The sequence below is a fragment of the Barbatula barbatula genome, assembly GCF_947034865.1.
Source record: "Barbatula barbatula genome assembly, chromosome: 20".
In the NCBI taxonomy this organism is placed as follows: Eukaryota; Metazoa; Chordata; class Actinopteri; order Cypriniformes; family Nemacheilidae; genus Barbatula; species Barbatula barbatula.
In genome coordinates this window covers 8739719-8755217 of record NC_136783.1, presented here as the reverse complement: position 1 = coordinate 8755217, position 15499 = coordinate 8739719, and the positions used below count along the sequence as shown (strand labels likewise).

Sequence of the window (15499 nt, the reverse complement as noted above, 5' to 3'; positions counted from 1 at the left end):
ATTATTACTAATGACAGGTTGCAGTCACAGGGGACCTGCATAATGAATTGCTTAAAATAATGTGGATTACGGCGTGAAGCTGCTACATGAGAGCTCAGCTCAGTGACTGTATTAGTAATTAAAATGTTCATGCTTTATGGATTTGATTGCTAAAGAAGGAGACGCGGGGCTACAAGTCACAGCTGCTTAAAACCAAAAGGTTAACATAACATGCATGCAGTTCATGCAAGATGGGTAGTGTTTAAAAATAGGAGAAGACTCCTGGTGTCACCTGGACAATGTCTCGCTCTGCAAGTTTCCCTCGGGAAGAGATTCTTATGTCATCACCATCCAACTCAACCATAGCTGTGAGAAAAGACAGGGAGGTAAATAGAGGAACATTTAACTGCTTCTATTGTTGCTAAAAATTGTCCAATGATACGTAACATCATGTTTTTGCATGTTTTCTGTTAGGGCTCATATGTGATTTCTCTTTCCTGTGGGAACTGACCTGTGACCTTACACATTTCAACATGACAGTACATCCAAAAATGAAAATGCTGTCATAATTTTCTCACGCTCGTGTAATTTCATACCTGTATAAATTACTTTGTTCCGTTGAACACAAAGAAATATATTTGGAAGAGTGTTAGCCATTTTCACCTTTGACTACCATAGAATAAATAATCAAATGGTGGTAACCGAAAACGTTCACTTTGTTTTCCTGAATTCTTCAAAATATCTCATTACGTGTTCAACAGAACAAAACATGCAATATTTATTTCCTACTATGCATAGTAGTATGCCATGGCAGTGGACGATGTCCAAGAGCTGAAAATTGCTAACATTCTTCCAAATATCTTTCTCTGTGTTCATTGGAACAAAGAAATGTATACAGGTTTGGAACAACCTTAGGGTGAGTAAATGATGGCAGATTTGTCATTTTCGGATGAACTATCCCTTTAAATACCCTCGCACACTTCTTTAATTGTATTCCTAGTGATGAAGTCATTTACAAAAGTCTACCCAAGGCCGTCATTTCCCTAATCATCTCTCCCAGCTTTGGCACCAGTTATAAGTAACCTGTAATTGGTGTCTGGATCAGGAGTGCTCACAGTAAATTCCATTACAGAGTCTTCAAACAACAGGCCCTCTCCACATGACCTGCTAACCTCATCCAATAGGAGCTCATCATCCACCTCCATGTGTGGAGGATGTGTTGTTATTCTTGGACTCTTTATTTCAATATTGATTTGAAGTCTCTCTCGACCTGAATCGACCTCCCGGTTGGACCTACTGCTTACAACGTTGCACGCCGTGACATGGCGGTATGTACATGTTACTCAACACAGTATGGTTGATAATTACATCTCGCTCTGTGATTAGCCCAGACCAAGCCTTTTCAAATGATCCATGGAACTGTAACCATGAAAAACAACCATTTTTATTTCTATGGAAGTCTGTTTGACTAACTGTTATAAATAGCTTAATTAAAAATGATGCATGGTTTACAGTGTCAGATCTTTTACTGCTCAGTACTGAGATGTGCCGGGTTGGGAGTTATTACTAACAAAACACTAGAATGTGTTACATGTCAGCTTTTTGAATTTAGATTGCGGTTATTGATAAGGGTTGAAACACTTACCATCAAATTCAGCCTGGCCGACTCCGACAATAATGATGGACATGGGCAGCTTGGCAGCCTGATGGCAAAGCAAGAGCATTTATATGATCAATTTAAAACCATCGACAAGGTAAAAAATGAATCTTAAGGTTCTGATGAACAACAACTCAAGGAGTGTTTCAGCAATAAAAAAAGTCTCATATCAGCTGGTAGGTTGTCATACTGAACATATTTCAAGTGGTTGAGAATATAAATCTTTAAGGGAACTCCTACACGATGTTGAGGAGCGAATGTGCATGTGAATGATCCAATCTTTTCAGACAAGTATTGACGACTTATGAATGATTGCCTTAGTGAAAAGATATGAGTCATGCGCGAGATAAGACCATATTCACCTCAACATACTTTTACAGAGATCTGTTCATCACTTATTCACTCTCATGTAATGCTAACCCTGTATGACTCTTTTCTGCAGAACACCAAAGAAGATGTTTTGAAGAATATTGGCAACAAAACAACATTGATTCCCTTTGACTTCCATTGTACGGACTTAACATCTTCTTATGGTTCCAGAAGAAAGAGTCATATGCATGTTTTGAATGACGTGAGGACAGTGATATTTGTTGTTTTTTCCTAAAGTTTAAGGTCTTGATCAAATAATGGATTGGCATAGGGTTTGCCAATGTGGTTATTTGATTGAAACCAAATGTTCTTCTGTAAAGGCATCCGCTCTTGTAAGTTCCTCTTCTGGTTGTATTACACAAAATGCTATTAACAATGAAAACTACCAAACTACAATCTAATTAGCAATGTCATTGAATGCTCATCCACAGACAAGTGTGTGAACACATATTACATGTCTAGAAAAGAGGTGTTTAACATTTTTACAATGGCATAACGGCTTGATTTTGAAAGGTCTAGAGGGTGTGTAGGGGGAGAGAGAGACAGGATCAGTATAATCATCCCCCAAGCAACCCAGGTAACAAACAGACGTTGGGCCAACGTCAATATTGGTTGGTTACGTTGGCCCAACCTATCTGACAGAAATACAACGTTGGGCCAACGTTTGTTTGCTACCTGGGAACTCACCCTCCAGACACTTAACCCCAGATCGGCCAATTTAAGAAAATTAAAACAACTCGACATTCCTCACAAAGCACTCACATTCTCACTCATTTACCACAAATGGGTATTTTGCATCATTTAGGGTATCCATTCAACTATGGTTAATAGGCCTACCCTTGTGCTGTATAAATAGCACTGGCCACAAAGCCCACCTATTTGCATTAGTTGGCCGTAATATCTTGGCACAAACACAAACAACATTTTAATGCAGTTAAGTATAGCGTAGTATAGCAGCCAATTTTTCAAGGCACTTATTGTGGTGACATTATGACTAATGAGTAGTTAAGCATGCGTTAGATAACATTAGCAAGCACAGATATTAGCTAGGTAATATGCACTGAATGGGGAACTCTAATGTGCAGTAAAGCTAGCGTGCTAATCCTGATGTGGTTTGGGTGCAAACTGGTATTAATGCTTACACCAGTGTGAATACATTTCTTTTTACTACAACCTTACATAATTATGTTTATGTTTTTATTATTATTGTAACAGATTTTATTTGAGTGTTCTTATTTTGGAATACTGAGTCCAATCGCATTGTAGTAAGTGTGTGTGTGCAATACTGTTTTCCCCTCTGGGGGTCGCCGTAGTTGGGGAGTGGGCATGCGCACTTGGAACTAAAGTGCGGTGTTATTACATGTGCGATCTCTTAATAAAGGCGAAGAGTTATGTACCAGAAGAAAGCATCCGTTTTTTATTTTATGCACCACAAGTTTCAGGCAAACCTACATAAACGCTCGGTTACATTATCTTAGAATGACCTATTTCTATCTGCATACACCGCAGGTCCCCTTGCATGGAATTCACCATGTTGTTTCTACAGTAGACCTAAACTGACAAACAGCATTATCTCCTTCGGTAAAGATGTGAAAACCTGACGACGTCTTAGTCTTCTTTCAGCTACCGTAGTGCTTCGAAAGGTGGGGGTGGAATGAGCTGGTTGCAGTTTGCTGCGCTAGATGTTGCAAAATTTCATACACTGGACCTTTAAAGTCGACAAACAACATGTGATCATTGGAAGCAATTGTTTTAGTGTTAGTACAAATAAATGAAGCACACACAAACTCATGTTCAACACCACACTTTCTCTAGCTTTTCACAAGCATTGGTCTTCCTGTGACGGGTAGCCCACAATATTACCACCACCTCCCACTTTTGTGATCTCCTACAATAAAAGCAACATTCCTATATGACCCTCCTGTCAGTTTAAGAAAGCAAAGCATTTTTCGGATCAAAGAATATAACAGCACATAGATTTCTACAGATGGGGAATGTAAGTCATCGCCACCTTCCTCAATCCTAAACTATCAGTACACAGCCGCATTCATGACAGTCCTGTCATGGCTGCCTGTCACAAGAGAGAAGCAGGGCCCCATGAATAATTGATATCGGTTGCCCTATTTGCGCCTCCATAACCTGTCATGATTGACATCAGATATTTTAAGCAACGAGGAAACAAAAGTCAAATAGTTCACCGTTGTTTCCTTGGCAACAATTGAAAAACAGCTCTTTAACCATTATACGCATATGAACGCAGAGGCATTCACGCAAATGACAATTGAAAATTAAACCACCTCAATTCTGGGAACCCAAAGTACCCAAAGTAAAGTATCACAAAACCCACAGGCTCACATGCTGGCTGCACATTAAAAGAGTAGTTCACTTCAAAATGGGTCCCTATTGACTTTCCATAGTAATTTTTATTCCTACTATAAAAAGTCAACAGGGACCCATTTCGAAGTGAGCTACTCCTTTAATCCAATGTCTTCCGTGCCCAGCTGCCGATTCCGAAGAATGAAATTGGCTTTTGAACAACAAGCAGAGCTTTTGAGTTTTATGTATGAACCTACAAGCACAAGTGAAGAAAACGCACAGCACACTGCAAGTTTTAATACGGTTTGAAGGCTATTCTTTAAATGAGGGTAAAAAAAGCATGATGGAGGCAAAAACAACAAGCAACGCTGTCAGGGTGTGACTGAGGACAGGAATTTCTATTAAAGCTATCATCAGTCACGCAGCGAGCGGTTGCAGCGAGACAAGTTTAGATGACAAAGAGCTGTCTTATTGATTACGCCTGTCACATGTCATCTCTGATTGGCTGATGACGGACCTCGGCAAGCATTCCAGCACCCTGACTGGTTTATCTTTTGAGGTCAGCCCACGTCCAACATGACAAATGAATGCGCTCCCAATGTTGTTGTTTCTCATTATCATTCTCAGATTAGCCCTTACCCGTGACTATTGTTATTCGCAATTACCATGTCAAATAAAAAGGCTGTGTGTCTTTTTCTGACGGATGGGAGGATTCTAGCCTTCACTGCTATTTATCGAAGACAGAAAATGAATATGCATTCTTCATTGCAGTCTGTCAGACACCAACAACTGCATTTTATTAGATTTAAAGCAATAGTTCACCCAAAAATTTGCATTCTGTCATAGTTTCACTCGTTCTCATGTCCTTCCAAACCCACATGCTGTTATTTGGAACAACGTGAAAGGATGTTCGGGTTGGACTGTTCCTTTGTGAACACTGTGTAGTTCCACACAGCCAATACATATACAATTTGACATATAACTGACAAATAACCTCACCAACTACTTCATAAATATATTTCTATATACACATATGCCACGCCACATGTCTACATTCAAATATCTGTTGAAATGTAATGAGACAGGTAAGCGGGAGGATGTTGTCAGCGGTTGTGGGAAGCGAAGGGATGTTGTTGAAACACCCTCAGATCGTGATGGCCCACTGTGGGCGAATGTCCGGTCCTCTATGACCTGTTTTTAAATGACAGCATCAAGAGTGAGGATGAGATGCAAACAGCTGTTTGGTGGAACAGCTTTTCTCGTGAATGATACATGCTTCTGTACCACTGAATCAGAGGAGAGAAGTAGGTCAGTATTCCTCTACGGTTTTCTGTGAACGGTCCATGCTGTTGTGAAACAGTATTTGAACATAATGCATGTGGCTCCCTCAGGACTTTCCAACATGGAGGAGATTTGGTTAGAAAAACCACTTAGCTAGTGGTCCATCTGAATGTGCTCATGGACTTTCTACACTTAATGTCTGAATTATAGAAAAAGTTGATCTGCATTTGTTATTTTTACATCAGCAGATGTTTTCATTCTATACGAACGAATCGGTTGTTTGTCAGTTCTCTCAAATGCAACCCACAGGAGGGTTGAATAAATCAGTGTCACTACCGGCAGCGGTTTTGTGGGGTTTAATCGAAAATTCCCACAGCTTAGTTGGTAAAGCCTCATGTTAGCAGCACAAGAAGTTTCAGGGAGCACACATAATAATAAAATCTCTGTCTTGAATGCATAATAGGTCACTCATCCCAAATGACTGCCAAATGTGAACGCAAACTTTGGGAATTTATTATTGTAAAAACGGTAAGGGACCGTGTAAAAAGTTAACATATTTGCCCGGTTTCACAGACAAGACTTAAGGCTAGTCCCAGACTAAAATGAAAGTTTGAGCTGTAGTAACTGTAAATAACATGCCTTGAAATATCTTAAAATATGCCATTACAATTGTTTTGTCTCAAGATGCACACCAGTAATGTTTTTTACAGTAAAACATAAATAGCTACTTAAATGTCATAATTTAACTAACCTGTCTGTAAAACCGGGCCATTAAGTATAAAATAACCCGCATTTGACTGCGATTTTGTTAATGCACTGTTAATACATGAGCACAGTGTTAGCTTTCGCTGTAGATTTAGCATCAAAGTACTGTAAAAATCACATTTCAGCTTTACAGTAAAATATCTTAGTTTGTGTTGCACTCTGGGTCATTTTGATTGAGCCTGAGTAAACACATATCAACAAAATATTTAATAGAAATTCATTGATGGACCTATTCCTGTATGCCCTTAACAATTTTTTGTGACCAGTGACCTGTCCACACAAACACAGGTATTTTCAAAAACTGCGGTTTGGCCTTTCTTCCACACGCAAACGCAGTACTCGGTCACTGATACCGCACTTTTTTGAAAACTTTTTTAGGAACTATTAGAAAAAAGATTTGGTGTATGACGTTGGAATGCTATCTTTGTTTGACATCAGGTTCCAGGCTTCTGATTGGCAAACACGGCTTTAGGGTTATATCGCCACCTTTTGGTTTGGTATACATTTGACAGCGCTTTATAGCGTGTGTTTTATTCGTTTGGACGTGTTTTTTTTAAACAAAGAGGGAAAAATTCTGTTTGTAAAAATACCCGTGTATGTGTGGACTATAGTTGGAAATCACATAACAGCTTTGAGTGAAGAATAGATGTTTATGGTTTCTATAAAAATAATTTGGACACATCTTATTGGAATGTTACAGATCACATGGGTAATCACATACCAAGATCAAGATATGACCTTTTCACTCGATTCAGAGATGCACAACCCTTCTAGATAACAGTGATCTTTCCTGTTTCAGATTCAACACCCTCGGAAATTATTAATCAGATCGTGCAATGCTCTACGTGTAACATAGCGGTATAACATTCATCATCTTCAATTTTTCAATCACATTTTGATGTTTCAAATTCAAACATGTATTTGTAATCATTTAGATAAGATAGTATGTGCAGACACCTATAAAAAGACAAACACAAATATTGTGCAGCATGGCTCTGTTTTTACCTTCTGTTCAATGTCATACTGTGGAAATGTGGCAGAAATGTGGATCTTCTTGGCAGGTGCAGGCCATGGGGAAAGAGCAGCAGGCAAGATCTTAAAAGGAAGGTGTGGCTGTTCTACATATCAGTCGCAAACAGTCGCAAATTCCCTTTAAATCCAGTCTGCTGGGATATCAGGCCTGTTCGTTGGCTAGGTGAAAGACATGCTCCACTGGAGATTGAGTTTTTGAGCCGAAATAGTAACCTCAATACAATGCGAGTTACCCATGTTACATATTTCAATAATGTAGAAAGATCATTAAACTCAGATCAACAAAGTCGAGTTGATGAACAGCTAATTCTGGAATTGACGTTTATAAGAAGAGAGTAGTCAGTATTTTAAGGCATCGTGGGCGGACGTCTAACACAAAGGCTAATTATAACTATGCAACCTCTTAAGAAACCTCATTTTGGATGGATTCTTAGGCAACATTACATGTATCCTTTTTAATGAAAGCTATTCCAGAATGCAATGCAACCAGCTCTATCTTTTATATACTGTTGATGACTTTCCTGTCCAGATTTGTATGCCTGACTCACACACATTTAATTCATGCATATGAAACATATAGTTGCCACTGTTGTAGGGCACTCCAAATCAGTCCCTTATGAGGTTCTATTTGAGATAGTATGCTTCCTTAGTATGCATTTGACAATGCATTAGAAAAGAGCAGCAGGCTGCATCCTCTTCATCTTGCCTTAATGAGACACATGTCCTTTTATAGTGGTCCCTTCTGCTCACTCAACAATCTGGTTGTTTTTACCCTTAAATCAGTCATTCACAATAGCAAAGCGAGCTGGTGAACTTGAAAGAACCGGCTTTAAATATGAAGATGCCCATTGTGTGCATTTGTTTCTGTGAAATTAACTCGTACTCACATTCACAATGGCCTCTTTGGTCTGTGACATGTCTGATATGACACCATCTGTGATGATGAGGAGGATGAAGTACTGGGAGCCATCCTGGACGGCAGCCGCGTACCTTCAGAGAGAAGACAAACATAACACAACAGTTAAATATGTCGTTTTGTTGTAGTTTTAAACTTTTATATTTTTAGTTAAAAGATAAACTCTTAGTTAAATTTTTAGCAATTCTGTTATGAACTTTTGTCATTTTAGTATTTATTTTTATAATTATTTCTTATTTCTGTTAATAATTTTAGTGTCTCAATTTATTTTAATTTGTCGCTGAGGCAACATTTTCTGATTTAATTTATTTTAAGTTTTAAAAACAATATTTAGGTATTTTATTTGAAATGTTCAATAGTTCGGGTTTTACTATAATAATCCTTTGGAAAGAAGGAATTTACTGGATTCAAATCACACAATTTAAAAAATGTATTTATATGTAAATAAATAACTTTCTCATGTAATCCAGATTAAAGGAATAGTACATCTTTAAAATGAAAATTGTATTATTATATACAACCTCTTGCCCTCTTGTCATTTCAGGCCTGTATGACTTTCTTTCTTCTTCAGAACACAAATGAAAGTAGATAGAAGTCAATGGGGAACAGCGTTTTTGCTTACCAATATATTTTCTTGTGTTTTACAGAAATCACACAGGCTTAAAATGACAACAGGGTGAGTAAATGATGACAGAATTTTCTTTTTGAAGGTGAACTATTCCTTTAAATGTAGTCAGTTACTACACAATACCGTGTATTTACTCTTTCTATTTTCCTGTATTATCAAATGTCTCAAATCTATTCTACCCACGTTCTTTCGTGCATGTTTAATATTTCTTTGTCCGCGTCCACTGTGAGCCCGGGGAGGTGTATTGTGCTTTCATTTAGAAAGTCTAATTCAGATCTGTGGAGATGACATTTTTAATCACAACAGTAGATGCTGTGTAATCAGATGGAAAATGACTTGGTTTTGTGATGCTGATATATGAGGAAGGGGGTGGAGATCTCTTCACACGTCTTCTTTGTCTTTTTCCTTTTCTGGAAAAACACCCACTATCCTTGATCAAATGACAATTAAAACTAGCTGCAGTCAGTACTGTGTCAGTCTGGCATGACACCTACTGTACTGTATGTTGTGAGCTTTATAAGGATAACAAGCTTGCTCTGTGTAGGCAGCGCACGTCAGATGCTTGTGTTCCAAACTTTGCGTTCAAACTTGAAATTTTCACTTTCATGGACAGATAAAGATAGGACATCAGAGAGTCAGAGCAATCTGAAGCCAAGGCAATTATTTCAAGTGTCTTAAGGCACTGTTTTGAGTACATGGGAGGCAAAAACCTAGAACTCAGCCAGTTATTAAGAATCCGACCTAATTCTGATTCATAAAGTGTTGCAAGTATATGCTATGCACAAATACTCCGAAAAATCGGCGCTATTCATGCAGAAAATGGCATTTATGTTGCACTCCGTGACAAATCTCGGCAATCTATCATTTGTATGCAAAGTTCAAATCTGCTGACATTTTACACGACAACAAAAACAAGTGAAGTCTCTTTAAATGGCAAATTAAATGGAGTCAATTTGTAAGTGATGTGCAAATGGTCAAAATCAAGGTTAGCTACAGAAACAGCTTCAAATTTAAATTTGAACATTTACAGAAAATGTCCAATTGGTGACATCAAATAAATCTAATAATATTTTATTATTGGCCAATATTTCAACAAACAATAACTTCAGGCTAATTTGAAAGCATGAAAAATATTTATAAGAATGTCATTAAAATCTTCCAAAAATTCCAAATGTTTTTTCCCAAGACCGACCTGGCCACATGATTTACAACAGGGGCAAAGTTGGTGGGTCCATACAGCTGGACGGTCTTTAAACTCTTATGGTATGCCTCCACTATCCCCTCGATACCGTTACAGTAAGGATTTTCAATATTGCCGTTCTGAAAGACAGAAATCGAAGGTTACATATGCGTCATCATTTAAGCCAACAGCAGTCGAGTGTAAAGACAATGCCGAAGCATGAACATGGATTATGTGAATCAATACAACAGCGGGCATCGCCTCTCACATGGAGTCTCTACTCAGCAGCACTGAACTGCTTTCACAGCACCAATAAAACAAAAGCAAAGCAATCTAGCCAGGTTTTGGAAACTGTTGTATTTCTCCCAGATCTATCAAGGCATGTGGAGGCCATAATGTTGTCCCAAACTATCATACAGAGAGCAAAAACACATTTCCTCTGTTTAGAGAGAGAATAACAGAAGGATAGAGGCTCATGCATCAACAAACATTCCCCCTCACTCACTAGAGGAAATTCATGAGACACCCGTCCATCAGGGGGCAGTTTGGCTCCGAAGCCCAGTGCTGGAAACATCTTGTCACTGTCATAGTCCTGGATGATTTCGCCCACAGCCTTCAGCGCCAGAGCGTAGGCGTTCATCTGGTAGGGGTTCATGTAATGGAGAGATGTGGACTGGGATGGGTTACCTGGAAAAGAAACAGCAAACCTGGATAATTCAGTTATATAGTTCAACTCTTCATTTAGGCAAACTTGAAAAATATTTTTTATAGATTGTCAGCACTCTTAAGTTCACCAAAGAGAGAAATTCTGTCATCATTTACTCTTGAGTAAACAAATTGATGAAAAACAATGCTTGTAACCAAACAGTTCTTGGCCACCATTGACTCCCATGGAAGGAAAAATGACAATAATGGTCAAAAGTGCCCCAGAACTGTTTGCTTTCCTACATTCTTCAAAACATCTTCTTTTGTGTTCAACAGAACAGAGATATTTATAAAGCAATCTTTCTTACTTCCATTCCAATGCCATGAGAGTGGAGTGTAAAACTAAGTTTTAGAGATATATATAAAGAGAGAGAAAATAAAGGGATGGTTTGCCAAAACAGAAATCTCTCATCATTTATTCAGCCGGATGTTGTTCCAAAACTGTTTCTTTCTTCCATAGAAAGCATTCTGTTAGGCAGAATGACTGACAGCCTCAGTTCACATTTACTTTTATACAGAAAAAAGAGCATTAAACATCGCTTATAATGTCTCTTCTTTTGTTCCAGTGGACTGATCAAAATAGTCTAACAACATAGCTTTAGATAAAAGCTTTAAATGACAAGCTTATTGGTGAACTGTCCCTTTAACTCGAGGCTAACATCAGATGCTGCAATGGATCCAAATGAAATTTTGGTCGTCATTTACTCACCCCCAGGTTGTTCCAAACCTGTATACATGTCTTGTTCTGATGAACACAAAGGAAGATATTTTGAAGAATGTTTGTAACCGAACAGTTCGCATCCCCATTTACTGCCATAGTAGGGATTGGATAGTAGAGTGTATGGGGGATGAGATCAGTTTGGTTACTGACATTCTTCCAAATATCTTCTTTTGTGTTCACCGTAACAAAGAAATGTATACAATCTTTAAAAACGAGGGCGAGTTAATGATAAAATAATTTTCATCTTTGGGTGAACTGTCCCTTTAATGCAAAAAGCTTGTTTTATATGTGTGCTAAAGTCTTTTTCTGGAACTCATTTGTCCGCAATGCATGCCAGGAAGTATATCTAAGAAACACAATCCAGAGCGCTGTTGTCAAGCTATTGATGTTTTTGGGGGGTTTGGAGCATTCGGGATCTAAACAGTCTGTGCTGAATTTTTACAGTTAACGCTGCAATTCAGTTATTTTCCTCCAAAGATAGCCACAATAAATCTATCAGAATCCAGACACATGTAGCCTTTTCTAACCTCTCGCTACACTGTTCTGAACAAATCTTAGTAATGTACTGAATGATTCAAAGATGTTTGCAAGCATTTATTCGTAAAAGAACAGTAATTATTTGAACTATGGCAGCAAGTGTTGAAAACAACGGGGCGTCCTATTCAAGTGGTTGAAGTGGCCAGGCCATTTTAGACCATTATATGCGACCAGCTCACCTCTCAGCATGGACTGAACCCCTATGTAGTTCTCCAGTCAGCCTCGAAGCACAGGGGGCCGACCATTGGCCGCTAATAGAGATGTATCGAGCGACAAAGCCATTGGCCCTAAACATTCAAGCTTCACTCTCAGAGAAAGATGGATGATTTTTTAGAGGTCACACCGCGTTTTCTCTACTTAATTACTTACCATTAGAAGCGGTGAAATCAATGGCCACAGTGAAATTTATCTGCGTCCTGGGAAAAGAAGCAGACATGAGAACACAAAGAGTAAGCAAAAAGGATCTCTGAGGCGGTTTCAAAGCAATCAAGTAGACAGGTAGATACAGTAAACTTAGGTGTTAAAACATCTGCAAGTACACACAGGTACAGTAAATGATGACGGCTGTGTGTAATACACCCCAGACGCACAGTTTAATTGGCAAAATCAATTTGTGACATATCTCTGCATTGCCATTATCAGTTTCACAGCGCCGAAACAGCAGGCCAACGTGGTGGTCTGATCTCTGGCCTCCACAGGTCTGATCTCTCCAAGTCTCTAACATCAGAAAATCATTTTAAACAGCCACTGAAACAATGTAGCTCTCCTGCTAAACAAGTCCCACGCGGCCCATAAAAGACCGGACATTTTACATAGATTTGTAAATCTTAAAAGGGTTTCATGAACACAGTTTTCTCTCTGTGTCGACAAGTTAGCAATGACAGCAGTATGTTTATATGAAGCCAATATAATTTATTTACGCCACAGTCATGAACTATAGACTACTAAGGAAAATGTAAGCAATGCTGGATTTAGTTTTTGAAATATTACAAGTTTGTACGTAACTAAATACACCCAACAGAACATTTATAATCAATTCACAAAATGTAACAAATATCTTTAAGATTAATTATGTATGTAAGATTTAAAAAGAAAATGTAACCAGAATTGCTTCTGGATCAGTGTCTAATTTTTTGGCTTCAATCTGCTATTTGGTTGAATGTGTGCAGTGCAATAGGAGTCATTCATATTTTTTATATTCCACAAAAGAGACTGTAAATTTGAAATGTGTTTACCTGCTAAAATTTTCAGAATTTAGAAGTACAAAATATAAACTCTCATTAGGATTTAATGGCGTCATGTAGCTAATGAACAAATATTAGGACCATATAAAGCCAATTGACCTGACATAAGCTTTTATTGTCAGATTTGTCTCCAGATTTAATGCTTAATGACATTAGCATAAAAACTCAAACTCAGACATGCACAGAAGCCCAATAATTATTCTAATGGAGCACTTCAAAATGACATAATTAATTAATTTTCTTCAATTACATGAAAACGTGTGCAACAGTCAACAGTATCAGACCGCATCCAGCCTCTGAGAAAAAAAGAGTGCCACTGAGGATTTAGTTTAGAAAGAGGGGAAATGATAAAACTATAATGAAAAAGAGAGAAAATCACATTAACCTATAGAGTCCCAGGCTAATATGTCACGCCTCTGTGTAGCCCAGAGAGCAATTATACTCTTTATTAATTCATTAACAGCCATTTAATTTCGGTTCCCATTATGCAACATTTTTAGTAATCCAGGTGACTGTTTGACTATAGGTCACATGACCAGAATGAACCTTCTGTAAGGCTGCAAGATGTAACCTGAATTAAATAGTATTTCCCATGAACACGCTATCACATTTTTATTAAATTGTCACGGTTTAATTTTAAATTCATGAGGAGCTAAATGATACCTAAGAATTATCATTTTGATTTTTTTATGAGCATGCAACTGTGTCGAATCATAAGCTACTCACAGCAGTGCATTTGTGCCAAATCAGCCTGTGGCACTACTGGGCATTTCCACATCCCAGAAACTTAATGGGCTGTAGAAAGGATCCCCTACATTAGGGGTTAGTGCAGAGCGCTACACCAGAGGTCTCTTGGGAGGAGGTGAACACGGGGACAAAAATCGATCTTGGGCGATGTCCGTGTCACTTTGTGTCACCCTTTCATTTGTCAGGTGTAGTGCTGACAGCTTTGTAGCCCTAGGCGAGGCAGGAAAACCCTGCATAGTGACAGAAAAAGCTTAGGCAGTGCTGGAGAAGCTAATAGATCCCTCTATTTTATGCAAAAATGAATGCCCCAGGATGGATCCAGGGGGGGAACAGATTTTGTTGCAGTATATGAAATTTACCATACATTTTATGCAATCGAACATTCGAAAAATAAGACATGGAATCGCCAGGCTCTCACCTCACTCCATCATTCTTCTCACAGTCACCAGAGTAATAATCACACACACCTGCATAGAGCATGTGAACGAAGCAGAGCGAGAGTGTAGAGGAGAGCAGAATGCGCCTTTGGGAAAATTCCGCTCCACTCGCTCAACCCTCTTGGTGATTAACTTTTTTGCTGCTGGATTATTGTCCCATGTACACCGAATGAGCCTGAATAATAGCACAGCGGCAACAACATGCGCGTCAACTACAAAGCCCTCATCCATTTGCAGAGGTGCTTGGGCGACAAGAGGTTTGATACACCCTCCTTCTACTCCCATAAGCTCACCCCGGCAGAAAATAACTATGACGTCGGAGATCGGGAGTTATTGGCTGTAAAACTGGCATTGGAAGAGTGGAGGCATTGGCTAGAGTGGTGCAGACAAACGTTTCTGATTCTTACAGATCACAAGAACCTCCAGTACCTCGCTGAGTCATTGTTCGTTGGTCCGATGCTGTGGTCTCACAAGGACGCCATTACCTCAGCCAATACTCCTCACACTCGTTCGCCGGGGTGTCCATCAACTCACCTGTATGTCCCATTGCCTCAACGCAACCAAATCATGCTCACCGTCCACCGTCCACTGTTTTCACCGTCCACCGTCCACATCAACAAAACACTCTCGCTCATCAGACAACGCTACTGGTGGTCAAGAATGGCAGAGGATGCGAGACGGTTCGTCCAGAGCTGCAAAGAGTGCGCCATTTCTGCCCATCATCTGACCGAAGGAAAGTTGCTGCCTCTTCCAATACCCAATCGACCCTGGTCACACTTTGGAGTGGATTTTGCCACGGATTTGCCTCAGTCCTCTGGTAATACTTGGATTCTGGTCATTGATAGATTCTCAAAGTCTTGTCGTCTCATTTCCCTCAAGGGATTACCCATAGCCATTGAAAAGCATAGCTCCTTTTCCAGCACGTCTTCAGATACTTCGGCATACCAGATGTCTTATCGGGCCGAATCCCCCAGTTCATTTCAAG

General features: G+C 39.1%; 1 protein-coding gene across 1 annotated transcript in view; it reads right to left on the bottom strand.

The window, feature by feature from the left end:
- The window catches only part of cpne5b (copine Vb), a 100562-nt gene that overhangs the window by 3056 nt on the left and 82007 nt on the right, over positions 1-15499 (bottom strand). The window contains exons 14-19 of the mRNA XM_079482728.1: positions 12456-12502; positions 10629-10810; positions 10136-10263; positions 8287-8389; positions 1625-1682; positions 272-345 (exon numbers count right to left, since the gene is read on the bottom strand). Coding sequence (XP_079338854.1) covers positions 272-345; positions 1625-1682; positions 8287-8389; positions 10136-10263; positions 10629-10810; positions 12456-12502 — 592 coding nt within the window. The remainder of the gene's footprint in view (positions 1-271; positions 346-1624; positions 1683-8286; positions 8390-10135; positions 10264-10628; positions 10811-12455; positions 12503-15499) is intronic.